The sequence below is a fragment of the Centropristis striata genome, chromosome 9 (genome assembly GCF_030273125.1).
Source record: "Centropristis striata isolate RG_2023a ecotype Rhode Island chromosome 9, C.striata_1.0, whole genome shotgun sequence".
NCBI lineage: Eukaryota > Metazoa > Chordata > Actinopteri > Perciformes > Serranidae > Centropristis > Centropristis striata.
Genome location: NC_081525.1, coordinates 32,613,599 through 32,631,751, shown reverse-complemented (window position 1 = coordinate 32,631,751; position 18,153 = coordinate 32,613,599). Strand labels below are relative to the sequence as shown.

The 18,153-nt window shown below is 39.9% G+C and overlaps 1 protein-coding gene across 2 annotated transcripts in view; it reads right to left on the bottom strand.

Annotated features, from left to right (window-relative positions):
• Positions 1-18,153, bottom strand: part of p3h2 (prolyl 3-hydroxylase 2) — a 72,265-nt gene that overhangs the window by 16,296 nt on the left and 37,816 nt on the right. The window contains exons 1-3 of one of the 2 annotated variants that reach the window (XM_059341669.1): positions 7,182-7,293; positions 6,884-7,036; positions 4,558-4,747 (exon numbers count right to left, since the gene is read on the bottom strand). In XM_059341669.1, coding sequence (XP_059197652.1) covers positions 4,558-4,747; positions 6,884-6,967 — 274 coding nt within the window. In that variant the 5' untranslated portion in view covers positions 6,968-7,036; positions 7,182-7,293. Of the gene's footprint in view, positions 1-4,557; positions 4,748-6,883; positions 7,037-7,181; positions 7,294-18,153 lie in introns of those variants that run through there. The other variant, XM_059341668.1, reaches the window with a different exon arrangement.

Here is an 18,153-nt window from a genome sequence, read left to right as displayed (position 1 = left end):
TCTGAGCATGTGCGAGCTTACTGTACATACTCAACCACCTCGCAATGCATGTAGCTCTTCAAACTGTACAATGGCGGGGATTCTCAGCCAGGCTAGACAGGGCTAAATGCAGTAAATATGTCACAAGTTTTTTTTCAGGTGAGAAAGTAAAGCTTTTGATTCCCTATATGTGGCCAGTAGATTCAAATAACACCTGTTTGGAAAGTTGTTGCAACATTTTTGGAGATGTGAGTGCTGCTGGCTGGGTCAGACCGGCTCAGTGCGTACTTCAGTGTAAATGGTTTGTTGGTAATGTCATACTTAATCTTAATGTTTAATAGGCAGTTTACAGTATATAGTTACTAATTATGTAGTAAGCCAAAGCCTGGGCTGGCAGTTCAGCGTGCTGATATATTTCCTCAGGGTATTAATTTTGTGTTACTAAAAACAAATAAAACAGCAAACAATTAGTTGCCCACTTTGGTCAAATTTACACCACTGTTGTGTAGAAATGTACTGAAAGCTGTCTATCAAAGCATGGACTGTGCATGGGAAAGGTGAACCAGGTGACTAGGTAAACAAAAAGCTTACCAGGTGATGTGTTCAGGTGCTAGTAGGAGGCTCTACTTTAACCAAAGTCAAAAATTAAAATTATTGTCACATTATTGTTGATAGCTTTCACAAAGAAAAGGTATAAAGTGGATCTCCTTACTTAGGAACAATGGATAGAGACTGTAGACAAAACCTACAGATGGAAAAACTGACACATTTTTAAGATTGCAAGAACAGATGGGAGAAAAGTTGGAAAAAAGAGGCCATTATTCGGCACCCAAACAGGATAACTGATTAAGCTGATAAAACTGAGAGAATGGATTGACTAAAGATATATTTTTGTTCCGTTTCATTTTATTTTCAGATTTATTTGTTTACATTTTCAGCTGTAGGTTTTATGCTTGTGAATGTTGAAATAATCAATAGAGATGTGAAAAAAGGAAGCTCATAAAGCTGAATCCAGACAGACCTCCATTAACAAGTCTATGATATCAAAACAAACATTAAGAAAACACTGATACTGTGAAATATTACTGAAGTAGAATGTCACTTTTTTTTTTAAGCTGTTTTGTAACCACCAATAAGGAACCCTCTGAACTAGACACTGAGACCACCCAAACTGGGAACTATTCAAACACTCAACATTTTCAACTGGAATTTAAAACAACAATAACATTTGTTATTTGTAATAAATGAGCGGAAACTTGCTGGAGAGTCCCTTAAAGAAGAATGTTGCAGTGAAGAAACAAGGTCAGTGAGGTTAAAGAGAGAGACAGAAGAAGACAGAGGGCGGTCCCGTAGTGACTCAGCAGGTTTTGGGTGCACTCAGGCTGCTGTCCTGGCTCCGGTTCGGGCTGTTTTCCTGGACTGTTGAAGAAGGTAATGGAGCATGTCTACCAAATCCCAGAACAGTAACTGAACTCATCTCAGCGAATATCACTCAACATATCGGCACTAACTGACCATCCTTTCAGTTATTTATGTGTATGTTATTTAGTGTAGAGAATTTGCTCAAAACATACAACGTGAACTCACAAATTGTAAATATATATATTGATTTGTTTAGTCAGTTAGATCAGCTAGCTCTGGTATGTGTAATATTCCTTTTTCACCATGTCTTAATACGTCTTAATAGCATCATAAGTAGAGTTTAGTGACTCCTCAGGGTCTGTAATGTGGTCTCACCAACTAAAGTAATGTCAGTGATCAGAAAAGTTTGCTCAGTGAAACTGTAAACCCTAAAATGTGAAATGGGTTCTGAATTTAAAAGAGCTGCTCCATTCTGTCTTGGATGTCGTTTCTCAGCTAATTTAATAATCCAGCTCTAAGCACTGTGGTAAACCATACAACAATGAACAAATGAAGAAAGCCTGTGGGAAAAAAAATCCAGCTAAATCTGTGCAATGGACCTAATTATTCCACATTGTGTTTATTTTGTACCACAGATTACACCGTACTAACCCTGCTCCTATTTGTACCAATTAATCTGCTCTGAAGCCTTTTCAGTTAGACATTTATTTACACATTTTGATCTCCAAGTAATTCAATGCCAAAGCACTGACAAATAAATCTCTCTATTTCAACATGTGGAACATGAGGAGTGCCAGGAAAAGCTTGGCAACGGATGAAAACAAATATTGATAAAATAATTTGAAAGCTTGGCTGTAAGCAACAGTCTACACTTCTTTTTAAAAATATATTTTGGGGCATTTTGGCTGTTTTTCAAAGGCAGACAATGACAAGTGAAGATGAAGGGAGAGAGGTATGCAACAAATCTGCAGCCAGAACTGAACTGGGGAAGTTGTGATTGCAGTATATGATATAAAACATATCTAAAAGGCCTCCAGGGTGCAACAACAGTCTGTATTTCTAATGCAACACCTCAAAAGAGAAATCCACCACCTGAAGCTGCAGCTTCAAAATCTGTTCTTCTGTATCCAGTGATGTCATTTGACATGACAGTGATATAGCTGGAAGAAAGAAGTTTCCACAAAAGTCTCGCTATATTGCTGTAGCGAGCTTTGCTGGCATTTCGCCTAAAGACATTCATACTGATTCCACAATGGCGTTATATTGGAGTGCATTCACAATGCAGGCATCACAGGACAAAGTGGTAGGTGACGTTAGTGGTGTGTAACAGTGCAGCGTATTTCTGCTGACCATACCTTTGACTTTGGGGAACTGAGAATAACAACATCTGTGTCAGACAGGTCAACTAGACGTTGGAAACCTCCCACTATAGGATGCATATAAGCCAACAGTTTTTTTTTTGCATGTGAGCCTTTTTCTCTGTAACCTTACTCGCTGTGTTGCATGATTTAAACACTCCTCTTGTACAAGATTTAATTTAATTCAACTTGAACTCTGATACTCTGAATCCAACTGTTTTTATTGAAGGGTCACTCTGAAAAATTCTTATAACATGTGCTGTGGCAGTATGTGTACAATAAGCGACAGGAGCAGTGAATGGATTCAAAACAATAATGGTGGAAGAACTGTCCGTCGTGCTGTTTCTCACTGTAGAGATTCTATAAACTCAAGCAATGTTGTTCAGCACTTTGCTGAACAACATCACACCTCTGGTGCTTTTAAATTTAAATTGGCGAAACGTTACAGAGGTGTAAATATTGCAGCTTAAAACGGCAATCTCAAAACAGCTAGCTTCAGAAGACCAGGTGTCTTTAGAAAAAATTGGGAATAGTTCATTTTCACTAATTCAAAAATGACGCACAGTTTTCTCCTTAACTCTTAGTTGACAATTATAGAATTTATCATCAATACCGACTGGCAGGAAGTTCACATAAGAGATGGCAAATTTCCCCTTTAACAACAGCACGTAAGTACAATTAAACACAACTTGATCCCACCCATGACGGGTGTTGCTTGGCCTTATCTAAGTGTCCTCAGGCTCTTTCAGCACAACAAAGCCCAGCTCTGGCTCAGGGCCACGCAGCACAATCAGACGTGTTTGTGGATGAGTTGATAAAATGCTCCACAACTAAACAGTCTCATTTGTTTCATCTAAGACTGTAATGGACCTCTGGGACTTGCGGAATCAACCAAAGACAGGATTTATGAAACCACTGTCAGAGGGCAGTGTGTCTAAAAAGTGTTTTTTACAAATCACCAAAAAAAAACAAGAGGCAGGGTTTCTAAGAAGGCACAGAACATCCAAGCAAGCTTTCAATGCAATGCAACATGCAAGAGGTGTTCAAATCACATACAAGCAATAAAATATCACAATATGCTATTATGCAACAGCAAATCACACCAAAGCAGCTTGAATCAGTCTTTGATGTCATTTGTTTCTTTGTCACAGTTTTTTCATGGGGGTTTTAAATTGGTGCCAGCTGTTAAATCAACATCTACTCAACACCAACATGTTGTTGTCGATGTGACACACAAAGGGGCTGTAAATAATTTAAACCACAAACTAAACAAGGAAGTCCTGACCTAATTAAAAACTTAAAGTATAAATAGTTGTAGTAATCATTTCTCTGATTTTGACATTTTCAGAATAAATACAGCTGATTACACCAACAAATCATATCCAAAGTCAATATTGTGTCCATGTTTTTTCTCAGACTTGAATGCAGTATATACACCCTTATTTTTTGTTGTGGTTACATATGGTAAATGGTAAATGGGGTGCACTTATATAGCGCTTTTATCCAAATCGCTTTACACTACGCTCATTCACTCATTCACTCATTCACGCACACATTCATACTGGTGGCCGAGGCTACCAGGGCACACTGGTGCCACCTGCCACCATTGGAAATTCATTCACACACTGATGAACGCAGCATCGGGAGCAATTTGGGGTTCAGTATCTCGCTCAAGGATACTTTGACATGTGGGCTGCCATGGTCGGGGATCGAACCAACCTTTCGGTTACTGGATGAAAGCTCTACCAACTGAGCCACAGCCGCCCCATATGCAAATGGTTTGTGCTGCTTAAGAATAAAAACAGGACAGATGCATGTTAACAACAGTAAGTAAACCTGTTGAGATGTCGGCTCTTACCTGATACGAGTTCATGGAGACTGTACCGATAACGGAGGTAGTCGTGGCCCTCAAACCTCTGCGGCCACTGACACAGGGCCCGGCACTCTGAGTCTGCTCTGTAGTACTCCACCAGAGCCTCCTCAAACAGAGCGATGGCTCCTTCGTAGTCTCCTTTGTCATAAAGACTCACTGCTGCTGAGAAGGAGCGCTGTGACAGAGGGCAGAAGAAGGATGGGATGAGTATTTACGACCTCCGGTTCTCAGTAAAGCTCTTTATAGTTGAATAGTGTATTCAAATATATATCCTATATATAAATATCCTTGACATTTATATAAAAGCAAATATTTGTTGTTCACTGTAGCCAGTTCATAAAAGTTTTTAACAAGTCCTCTGATGCACATTAAGTTTCCTGCAGCAGCAATGATCCTTTGTTTGGAATAAACAGAAGAGGAGCTGAGCAGCTGCCAGAGACGACTCCAACTGTCACTTCTTTATGAATGCATTTCAAACAAGATGTAACATATACATGGATTAATGGTCCCCAAAGAAGAGTTGCTTTGCTCATAAAACTAAAGGGAAGTTACAGACAACAACTTAAATTATCAGTCATGCTTCAAAGTTTAGTTGGGTCTCAGCATGAATGAATGACAGATTGAGGTTGTCTTTTAGTTTCTGAGAGTGTGTAGTTTCTCTCAGAAGGTGCTGCAGACACAAGGGCTTGTAGAACCTGATCATGTAATAAATTCCCGATAATGTAACAACCCCGATAATGTAATAAAAATCTGCACTTGAGTCCATTGAAAATGTAATAAAACCTGATAATTTCATAACTTCCTGATAATATAGGCCTAATAAAGTGCATTTCCCAATCATGTAATACACTTTTTTACCAATAATGTAATAAAGTATAACATTAATGGGAGGTTACTACATTATCAGGTTAGCCTTCATTAAGCAAGTCCTGATAATATAATAATTCCCCAATATTGTAATAATTTAACAGCAGACCACCCATTACTTGAGTTCAAGTGGTGATACTGTATAGGCAACACTAGCTCAAGAGCTCTAGCGCCACCAACAGGTCAAAGTTGAATGTTTATTAACTTTTGACCCGTTCATCCGTTTTTCACAAACAAGGTATCCACGACACATGAATGCATTCAACAGCTTCTTGAAATCTAAAGGTGCTTGGTGTTATACTTTATTACATTATTGGTAAAAAGTGTATTACATTATTGGGAAATGCACCTTATTACATTATCAGGAAGTTATTACATTATCAGGTTTTATTATATTTTCAATGGACTCAAGTGCAGATTTTTATTACATTATCAGGGTTATTACATTATCAGGTTCTACAGGGCTGTAACGTCTTCGTACTGAACTGTCACGGCCCAACAGTCACAGTCAAGTGCACAGAGCTGCAGGTAGAATAAATGGTACATTATTAGATGCACCTATGCAGAATAACATTTTATATGCACGAGTCCCGGCTGGAAAGTTTTAGCTGTGTGTCTTTAGCAACAGGTGCTGAGGTCAGCATGACAAGCCGACTGGCATATGAGTCAGTCACACTATAGCGAGCAGAAATTAAACAGCCAATCTTAAATAAGTTGCTGGTCAGCTAAATCAGAGACAGAGAGAGAGCTGTGGATGAGGCAAAATTGTGTGTCGATGTTGCTCCACTGTTGTAGATTAATGCTATATGAACGGAAACATATCCAAAATGCTAATGTACATTTGATCCAAACACCTGGATGACAAATGTTTAAATATAACCAAGGCAGAACTAACTAATAAAACTCCTAATGCACAAGTTTGTTTCTTATCATTGTATTAATTTTATATTTTCCATTTTGTAGCTTGAGAGATGCTTCTCAGTTTTACAGCCTATTGTGACCTGTTAGTTCAGTGTTTGTTCAGTGAAATAAAGTGGAGGAATTTGACTCTGACACTTGCACTACTGTCAGTTCAAAATAAATGAAAACAAAACTGCACTGAATCAATAATTTTGTATACAGTTACTCCCCTAGTAGGAACTCACAGGCACTAAACTTGAAGCTAAAGAGAGAACAAAGAGTGAAATGAGAGAGAGGGTGAAGAACTTTCAGTGGATCAGAGCACAAAGGATCCAAAACTTTTCAGCATTCAGGGCTTCACTGCAACCAGCACTTAATGAGTTTCCAGTCATTAAACTGAGAGGCCCATTAACACGAAGGCCCCTCCATACAGTGACAACAACAGCTGTACTTTTCACACTGATGATCTGACACATGCTCAAGCAGACGCATCAAAATGTAAAAGGCGTGGAAAAGGGATAAAGAAAGATGTACAGTGGCTTACCTGGTGAGGTCGGGCTTCTCTGTCCACAAAGTGGTCCTCTCCAACACCCTGCAGGTCTTTGTACTGCTCCAGGTTCTGACCCATCTCCACATGTTCGGGATTGGCCTGGAAATAAGTGTGAGCGGCCGCCGCTGCTTTGTCAGGCTGCTTCAACTGAAGAGAGAAATAGAAATAAGAAAAGAAACGTGTTATTAAAACAGTAATAACAGAACAGACTTCAGCCCTGTGGCTGAGCTTTCTGTACACACTGTTATAAAACATGTGCATGTTAGGCACAGAGTTAATTAAAATAAGTCACCACTGGTGAAGTTAGGGAGTCTGTTAATGCAAAATCAGAAAGATAAAGTGCAGATATTCTTCCGAAGCCGCTGCTGCAGGAAAAAGTAGCCAAAAATACAAGGGAACATTCAAGTGTTTCCTATAAATCAGTTCCTGGCAAGTAATTTGGAATCCACTTGAAATAAGTAATATTTCTGAAGCAGATTTATCAGAAAACAGGAAAAAAATGAGCAGCACGGTTCCCATCCATATCCTGTCATTAGTATGAGCCGTCGTTATTACAGCGAATATGACAGATGAGGTCTGTGCACTCAAAGAACATGAGCTTGATGGATTTTGGGAGCATGAGAATGAAATAATCACCACAGACATCCCATCCTCCTCCTCAGAAATGTATCCAACATAAATACATGAGAGAAAAGACTTAAAGTTCACTGTTGATATTTGAGGGCAAGAGAAAGTCTGAGTGGCAATGAACTGTGTGTTGACGTGTGTTTGAGTGATACTGATACAGTGCAGACGAATTCCCTGTGGACAACTTTAAGATGAAAATGATGTAAAACAACAGCTGTGATATATCAGCTGCTTGACTGAAAAAAATATTTTAAAAGCTGTAGACCTTAAAATATGTTTAAAGATGTTTTTTTATACCATTTCAGTATGAAACTAGATGTGGTCTTAGATTTTGGATATGGCATAAGTGGTGTTTTTTCTGATTTTAAAGGTGTCATGTTCAAGTTTGGCATTTTAATTCCTACAATATCATCACAATATCATCAAAATATCAATATCAAGGTATTTGGTTAGAAATATAGTGAAATTTGAATTTTCCCCTAATATTTATATTGTTTTGCAGGAATCAAAACTATTAAAAATAACAATACAATAAAACAGTATAGCTTCAAATGTCCAAAACCCAAAAGATATTCAGTGTATTATGACAAACAGAGAAAAGCAGCAAATCCTCTCATTGGAGACGTTGAAATTAATGAATAATGCTTGAAATATAACTACAATGATACATAAATCAAAAACAGTTGCTGACTAATTTTCTTTTGATCGACTAATTGATTAATTGCCTAACAGCTCCGGCTCTAGATAGGACATTCATTGGTTAGAATTTGTGGATTTGTCTGAAAATAATGCAGGAAATAGTCTATTTATAATGGTGATGTTGTCAGCAGTGCATTAAAAATATTTTCTGGTCATAATCAGACAAAATGAACACATTAAATGTACTTATCCAACCAAGTAGTGACCGTAAAAGAGTTTTCGACCTTTCCTGGTAGTAAAAAGAAGCAAGACGTTTGCAAGAAGAATTATACTTTCCTTCCCCACAATGATCACTGCTTTCCTTTAACATGTAAGGTATGCTGTCCTCTACTATGTGTTCTTACACAACACACAACCGTTGTGGATCCGCTCTGAGCAAAACCTAATCAAAGCTCAGTTCAGTGATCCCAGATGTCTGGTGTTAGGTAGTTTCTTACAACTTTAAGATGCTCTTTTATCTTCTAAAAAACATTTCAGAAGAAGTCGACCATCAGAGCTCGCCTGGTCCTTATCAGATAAGATCCTAATCATCTTCAAGCCGCAACATGGGTGTCCTTACACAACAGCGCTCCCCTGCACAGGTCCATGAACACACCTCAGCCAAGTTTTACACTCAAGAGACAAACAGCTGAAGAGCTGACCCCTGACCTCTGCTGCATTTTAATCTGCCACATTCTTCCATGGGTTAGGGTTACTATCAACAAATCATAACTCACTTATAGAAAAGTAGAGCTGTGTTGTGTTTGACAGTAACTGAACTGGGTAAAGAGTGAGATAAACAGGAAACAGAAGGAGGATGACACGCTGAGAAAATGAGAGACAGACACACAGAGAGGTGAGAGCAGAAGGTGAAAGCCGGAGCTTTGTTCTCTTGAAGGATTTCAATATCTAAATAGCAACATTATCTTAGCCATGCTACGTCAGAGACATCTGACTGCATTTGTTTAAATCCTTCATGTTCCCAACAGGTGCAACAGATCCCAGTGTTTCACAGTCAACAAGGTCGGTCTGGCTGAGAGATTCCCAACACGCTCAGCTCTCTCAGCACTGAATCACGTTTGCCAGAAAACCGTCGTGCTTATTGTTTTGTTTCATGGGGTACATTAGCAAGATAAAGCTTGGGAATTCACACGTTTATGTACAGACCCACTTAGACAAAAAACATACAAAGCATTCTGTGTTCCAGAGACAAGTCTGCACAATACATCATAAAAAACAAGTGAACCGTTCTGATAGGAAGAACAGAAATTCTTCTTTCCCACTAACAGCCCACTTCTTTCTGAAGAATGACTTCCCTGTGACACAAAACTGGGTCTCTTTCATGTGGAAGCAGGAGAGGCAGGAGAGAAAAGCCCAGCTGGACATGGTTGGTTGCCCATGAAAGGCCAAAGAGTTGAGGTGGCGTCGGGCGCATTCCTCGTCGGATCACCTGGCTGAAGTCACGGTGAGATGCAGCTTGGCGACTAGAGTTATTTAATGAAATACTGTATGTTACAGCTGAACAACCATACTAAGTAAGGTCAAAGTTCAGATAAAAAAATCAATATCAGCCTAAATTTACACTACATTTAGAATAATTTCACCACATTATCCTGGCACCAGGCAGCCCTGTTTCACTTTACGCTGAGAGAACTGAAGCTCTTGTTGATGCCCTTAGCAAAGCCAAACTCCTTTGACCAAAACAGTAATTTTACCTCACAGAACATGGGAGTTTCTGGTCTAAAGCTGCCTCCATCAGCTAGTTTGTTTGTGTGACTTAAATGTCTTAAAGGTTTAGTTCAGATTCACCAAAATCACAATAACAAACAAAGAAAACGATCAAAGCAGCGGCCGACCAGCAACTCCCATGAGGTAAAATTACTGTTTCTGTCAAAGAAGTCTGGCAGCTTTGAAGACAGCATAGATGGATATTCAGTTCCCTGTCAGAAAAGCATTCTAAAATTAGTGTACACTTACACTAATATGGTTTTTTGTAGGTGGTTAAAATATGTCTTGCTGCTGCCCCTGTCCAAAGCAGTACATTGCTTAGCTTCTGTGCCGGTACTCCTGCCTGCTTTCTGTAAGACCAGCACGTTGTCACATTTTATTATCTTGAATTCATCATATAGCAAGAAATGAATGACAGAAAATGTACAGAACTAACTAGGCACTTAAATGCCAATTTGCTGACTGAGTTCTTACAAAATATGCAGATTTAAATCACAATCAAGTGAAGTAGAAACAGACTGCACATTAAGGAAACCTGAGAAAACTGAAAACTCAGTTGCAACACTTGAGCACACAGTAAAACGTGGAATGCATTAAATGCTGATGAAATCAGTGTAAGTGTATCTGAGGGTGGATTTTGTTTCTCTGACTGATGGCGCAACCTCCAGCACACAACCGAGCATTATTATGTGTCTTCTGCTGCTACATTCCTGACAAAGTCTTGCCAAGGTTATCCAGGGAGAACATCCTCCTTAAAGATACTATTGTCAACTTGGCTTTACTGAATTTGATAATCATCTGCTGATATGTTTTGTCCAGACTTCTGCAGACTAATCAGCTGAGATGTGAAGACAGAGGCTGGGATGTACAGAGGAGGAGAGAAGTCTGCAGCCAGAGAGCTGCTCTCACCTGCCTCCACCTCCTCCGGCCCCGGCAGCTCTCAGCCGCCCGGGGACAGCCGGGCTCAGGCCAGATGGTCAACTGGAGGAAGAGGGGAATTACTCCAGTACACCAACTCAGCACAAACACAGCTGTGGTCAGCCACAGCCAGGTCTATTGTCCCAAGACTAAAACCAGGGGAAGCCTTGAACATGGGAAGCTCACTGCGTTTTTCCTCTTTTATGACGGAGTTTTCACAGTCATGGCAAACATTATGCTTCAGGGAGCCTTTATTTGAAAGGAACAGAAATATCAAAATGCATTGTGGCCAAAAACCTTAAATTTCCATTTGATTAGTGGAAAAGAAAACATAATAAATAGCAAAGTTCTTTCAGTAGAGTGCAAATGTCTCCCCTCCCAAACAAAGAAGAGCTGAAGCTCAGCCAGTTGTCTGGTGAATAGAGGTGAATCCCTGGATAGAATTAAAACGCTACTTCAGGGATGGATTATGTTTTTGCAGAATTATAGAAGATGCTTAGACAGGAAAGATGGTGAACCAAATTTTATCGGGGGTTTTTTAATCAGTACTTAGAGGTGCGTTGTTATTTACCTTGGTTTTTCAATGAGTTCTGCTGATACAGACACCAGCTCAGAGCAGCAGGCTGTACAGTAGCCAACAAGTGGCTAATGACCTGCTATACTCTTAGTTTCAACTTCATTTGTTGACTTCATACTTCTGGTTAAGGGACCCACATTTGATTTATTAACCCAAATCTAGAGTTACCATCTTTCTCTAACTACTTGCTGCCAACTACAACAAATTTGAAACATGTCTCATGGAATCAGCTCCCTTACAGTCAAAATGGAGAGTAAGACAACAAAAATGGGATGTATTGATCTGCTATTGTACCTTACTTAACTTGATAATACAATATCTGGTCTGAAATTAATCTGCAAAGACAAAATCTAAAATGTGGCCTGCAACAGATTAGGTAAAAATGTAAGTAAAATATGTTTTTCAAAACATTTGAATCACAGCAACCACAACATACATTGAGCATACAATCATAAATGTGCAAAACAAATATCAGACTGAATGGTCCAGTACATTGCAAGATTAGACAGCTGCAGACTGGAAGGACACACACACACACACACACGGACACACAAGCTCACACGCGACCGAACCGGGACCGAACACATGATAAAAATCCTGTCCAGGAGTTTTCTGGAAGAGTTAGGCAGAAGAAGAAAAAGACCAGATATGCTGTGTGTTTCAGTGCATGACTCACACTTTGGTGATAATAGATTTACAATCATATTTAACAGCACTTGAGCTCACACATACGCGATGGTCACTACTGCTTTATGGAGACAGTTAAGTCAACATGGAGGATTTCTTGCAGTGAGTGCTGCATCAAAATGTCAAAAACCCCAAAACAGCCCGAGCTCAGAGATTGAGAATTGAAAACACATGCTCATATATCAACAGAGCAGAGTGAAAGGTTGAAACACCCCCTCAGGATGACAGAGCAGAAATCAATCATGGGTTTAAAGTGAGATTGCCATTATACTGAATAGTGCAATGGAAAACAACACAGCCTAGAAACAGCAAATCAAAATGACTCGTCCCTCCTGTGTCTGCCACAGAGGGAGGAATGGATACCAAGAAAGTTGTTTTCTGTGGAAACTTTTGCCGTCATTAGTCGCCTTGCTACTTGAAAGATAGGAAAGAAAGAAATATATTACATGTTTCAGTACATTTTCTGGAAAAAAAGTTGATTAACTGTCAAAATAATCAGCCAGGAATGTCTTTTTTTCATATTCAAGTTAAGCAAAATCAAGGTTTAGCATTACATTAATGCAAAAATCGTATAAATCTGATTAAAAATGTTTTCTTAAAACTTACAAAGATAAAATGGAGCAGGAAATCGTAGGGGCGGTGTAGCGCATGACTCAGGAGAGACAAGAAATGTTTAAATAAGTGGAACTCGCTCCAAATACAGTGTAAAAACTTGATCTGAACAAGATTTAAACAGTAAAACTCTGCCATTAAAAGCAAACCTTTGAACACATTCAGAAGTGTACATCTTGTACCACATGAGTACATTTTTCCCCCTCACATGAATTTCAAAGGAGCACCTGTAGAGGTGAATAACGAGCACTCAGTCTGAGCCCTCAGTCTGCCCTCCTCGCTGAACAGCAACCTGTGTTAGAGCTGCCGGACCGCCCTGCCACTCTGAGAGAAGCGCTCTTGATGTGGGCACCGAGGAGTGCCAAGGCAAACGTACATTTGCATGCCTTTCTCCTCGGAGCCTCCTGCTCGATTCACAGGTATGTAAATAGGCCTGGGACGGCGCCACGGACGCAGAGGTGATGTTGTGACAAAAAGCACGTCTCCAAATGCCACAAACAAGCCTGGAAACAGTTACACAGATGGCTTGTAGGCAGAACTACCACCCAAAAAAATTAGAGAGGAGCTGGCAACGAGCGGTCAACCTGGCAACCGCAGTCCTGAATACTGGAGAGACGAGAGATTCAAAGAGTTTCTACAGCTCCCAAGAGGCCGGGAGACTCTCGTGAAGTAGACAGAGGTCAGTGTTCAGGTTAACGCTGGACACGAGAACAGCTGCAATAAATCAGAAGATGCCTATAAGAGTGAGGGTTTCAAGGTTAAAGAGAGTCCTTCAGACCTCCTGGTGTGAGTCTAAAGGTCAGCAGTGCTCTCCCCACAGACTTCTGATGTAAGATTTGAGGGATTTGCATCCAAAAAATTATTTTAACTTTTGGAAACAGACCATCCGACACCAACTTCACACAGTGATTGGCCAGATGTGCGAAGGTGAAAAAGAAGCCAGGGTTGGAACTTGTCTCTCAAGCTTTTCTCATTTGTAACATAAAATACACTACAAATACCTTTCAGAATAGACTGCAGGTGTATGTGGTAACCTCCATATTCTCAATGATGGCCGTGTTTAAAACAGCTACTAAATTATGTTGCATGAGAATATTTTTCATTTGTAACCTGCACATAGTTGTGCAAAACATCCACAGTGTAAAGCCAGCCTTAAGCATGCACACTGTCCCAGCCATTTTCAGTCTGACCTTAAAAAAAAAAAAAGTATTCCAGCTGCCGTTAAATAAACCATTTGCCTGCTAAATCTTGACTGACCCTTCCTGAAAAGATGCATTAAATCATTACTGGCTACCTACAGTATTTACAGTTGGGCCTCGAACCACTGAACACATTCCAGCTGAAACATCTGCGAGCGTGATAACAGTGCCCTTGTACAGCCAATAATGGTTGTGAGTCCGGGGAAGTGAGTGAAGTGGTGTCTGCTTCAGGAAGGTCAGTGTGATACAGCTGTTTAGGAATGTTCAGCACAGGAACTGTCACGTTACCATTTATACAACAAAAAGTGTTTTCAGCTAAATCTGAGCCTGTAAAATCTGTTGCAGGAAGCGGATGAAGGAAATAAAGTTTGTCCTAAAATCGTGTTAAAACTGAACTTTGATCTGTATTGAAAAGAGAACAGATAATAACTGCCAGGAACAATCTGAAACTATGGACTCACAAAAAAATCTTTGCTGCACAGCTGGGCCCGAAGCATCTATCTGAGCAGCACAGAGTCTGTTTATATCTATCCAGAGAGTGTTTTAACAGGAGGAATATTTACTCCACCGTAAACACAGTAATCATTTTACTGACCAGACCAATAGCAAAGTTCACTGTCACTAAGCCAATATTTGTCTCTTGAGGTGGAGGGTTTGACGCATATTTCTCACTCAGGTATTTAGCCCCCAAACAAGCGAGTAAACCACATAATTATCTGTCTTCGGTTTTGAGTGCAGACACAACAAAGCTGGAACTTTCAGCAGTTTAGACACAACATGAGGAGAACTTTATGATAAGAGAAGAAAGTCCATGTTTGACTTTATCAAAGGGAATCGCAGCAGGAAATACTTTCCTGCGAAAGGGTTGTTGCTTCTTGCTTGGCTGCATCTTTATTAGAGGGGCGGATATCAAAACTCAACACTTCACAGCACAGACTATTGACAGCCGCATGTGTCTAGACAACAATGGGAGAAGTTTGACTTTTTGTGAATTAGTTTGATTACGTACTCCTAAAGTAAGTTATCAAACTAGAGTTACAGCCTCACAGTTGTATGTCTGTGCCAACCGCTTAATTTGCACTTTTCATCCATGTCTGTCCAAACGAGTGAGGTTTATTTAATCAAAAATAAAATAAAAGTTAAGTATAATTATTGACAAAACGTGGATGCTTCACACCCATCTTTAACCTGGCAGCACAGAAGATCTAAACAATGACTGCAGTTTAAAGGTGGACAACCAAGATTAGTGCCACCAAGTCAGTTTCCAATCAAAAGTAAAATATGGTGTTTGAGACAGATAGGCTTGTGTTTTGTTATAGTTTTCTAATTCTATCCATTTCTTTATACAATTTTGAGTTATAACATTTGAAGTTAAATTATTAAGTAAACGAATTACATTGAATAAGTACATATTTGATACATTTAACTTTAAGAATGTTAAGAATATGTTTTATGTCTGGAACAGATTACTTTGCTTATTGTTTGAAAATTGCATACTATGACTTTAAGAGAGCACACCTTTATGTTTACTGCTTGTAAAAAATGTAAGGACTGAGAAGGCAGTGGGGCCTAGACTAGCTGTGGAGTCACACGGTTTTCATACTGAGTCCTGTCCTGTTTAGTTGATAATATCCAACAAGAAGATTCTGTGGTTTACCTGCTTGTGACTCTCCAACTATCTCAGTGGGACATGTGTGGCCATAACCACCAGTCGCCTTCTGCGGTAACATATGGTCACCCTGTCCCCGTCAATTCCTATGGTGTTGAAAACTGGCCAGAAAAGTTTAACCTTGACCTCCGAAAAATGAGTTCATCCTTAAGTGGACGTTTGTGCCAAAATATCCTCAAGAGGCTCCTGATATCACATTCATGAGAATGGGACGGACTGACGGATATACAACCTGAATGCATGCTGTCACTGCTGTGGAGGCATTAAAAGATGTTGTTATTGATGCAGAATCTCAAGTATTGTATTCTGAACTGTTAGTCGTTAAAAACAATTATTAATAAGAAACTACTTTTACCAGCAAAAATGCCAAACTTTCTTTATATTGATGTAAGACCAAAATTTTTGGTCTTAAATTTAAATGTAACATGTTAGGGTTTGGGACTGTTGGTCAGACAGACAATGACATTTGATGACATCTTTCACAATTTTTTAATGTACTACAGACAAAACAATTTATCAATTAACTGAGAAGCTACGCAGAATAATCCATAATGAAAATCAATTGTTAGATGCAGCACTAGTATTGATTTTAAAAAAGATAGTAGCACAACCACTGTCTGAAGAACCTTTTTGAATACTGACACTGAATGCACAGTAGTCTTTCTCCTCAATAGAGTCTTTATGGTTTCCACTGTCTTGGTCCATTTAATTAATGAGTTCCAAGCTTGAGAAAACATGTGGCACTTTAAGAGGTTGGCACTTTGATGTGCACATCTGGTGGAAATAAGATTGAGACCATTTCACAATACTTGTAAATCATTAATAAATGCGAGAAGGATTGAGATTACATTATCCTGGCGAAGAAAGCTGCCCACGCCCCCTGACGCCATGAAACTGAGCTTTTTATTGCCAGTGATAACTGTAGCAGCCATGCTGAGGAGAGGTATTGGCACCACGGCCTGGCACGAGGAACTCCGTATTGGAAAGTTTGTCGAAATGGCTGATTACCTCCCCATGAGGCGAACGCCCCACTTCCTTCCACCCCGGATCATTTCAAAGCCACACAGCCAGCACTTTGACGATTCAAGGAACTTCAGAAATTCCTGGAAGTCTGGAAAACAACTTATTTTGGTTTTGGAGTGTTTACGCTGGAAGATCCCCTTCTGGAAGACAATATGTGGACCCCCCATCCAACCAGACCCAAAGAGGGTTTGACAAGATGAAGAAGAAGACATAGTGGTGGACACACTCTTGCACACGTGTCCAAACACACACTCGAAGAGGAAAAAGGGTGCTCATGATGTATGTGTGATGCTAATTGGACAGGAAAACATTACAGCCGCTACAAATTAAGCTCTCCATCATGCACTCATTCGTTTCATTCACTCGTTAGCTTTGATGGACAAACGGCTGCTTCAGCGCATGCTTACTGTACACACAGGCCACATAATGTCTTTACTGTACACTGGAGGTGTGAATTAGTCGCTTGATAATCTCAGCTAAATGAACCGGACAAGGGTTTGTTTTTGCTCTGCTTCTAAATCAAATAACAGTTTAACACAAGACCCGGACTGTAACTCATACTTGCCATGCTAGTCAGGAAACCAGCCGGCTGGCCGGCCGGTGTGTACATTACATGCAACATGGCTAACACGATAAGCACATGCTGGAGAGGAGAAGAAAAAAAGAGCTTTTCCTCCAAGTGATGTCATGGGTAAATGTGTCCACCTTGATGTCCTCCCTCCTCTCTCCTCCTCGCTCTCTCCATCACACCACCTCTCTTTCTCTCATCTGCCCGTCCTGCTGACAGCAGGCACAGTGGCCTCTTTCTGCCTGTCCTCGCCCCACCCTGGGCCGGAGCGCGTTCCTCCTATAAGGTCATGTCAAAGGAATGCCTGAAAAAGCCTCAGCGCTGTCCCTGCTAAAAAGCCTCTTTCATTACCCCGTGATAGATGGAGGAGGCATGACGGCGCTCGCTCCTTCCTTCATCCCCGGCAGGTCGAGACTGTACATCCAGAATAATGTGCACTCACATTTACCAGACAATGTACTTCTTAAAGGACTTTTAAAAAGCAAGTACTCCAGCACTTTAACGTGCAATATATCATTCTTGTTGCAAGGTGTGTCTCAATGAAAACAATAACAAAAGACAGAGAAATGTTGTTTTTTCTGGTTAGGATTCCTTCAGTGTTCATTGTTCAGGACATTTCTACCAGGAGCCGAATTATCCACAGAGGTCTCTTCTTCTCTCAAACAAAGGGACCTGATCATTAAAACTGGTGGAAACAATGAAAAATTAAGTTTAATATTAAAACTCTGTGTTTTTCCAATGAGGTTTGACAGCTGTTAATGTTTGCTCATATGGTTTCTGTAATAACATAAGAACCAGGTGTCCAGTGACTTAAATCATGCATTTGGTTAAAATATATAGGTAAAAATGGCCAAGATCTAAAAAGTATATCAGAAAAATGTGACTTAAATCTGAATGATTGGTGAATCTATGACAGCTTCTATCAGACAACCACACAGCAGAAGGGAATACGATGCCATTGACAGAAAATAGATTATT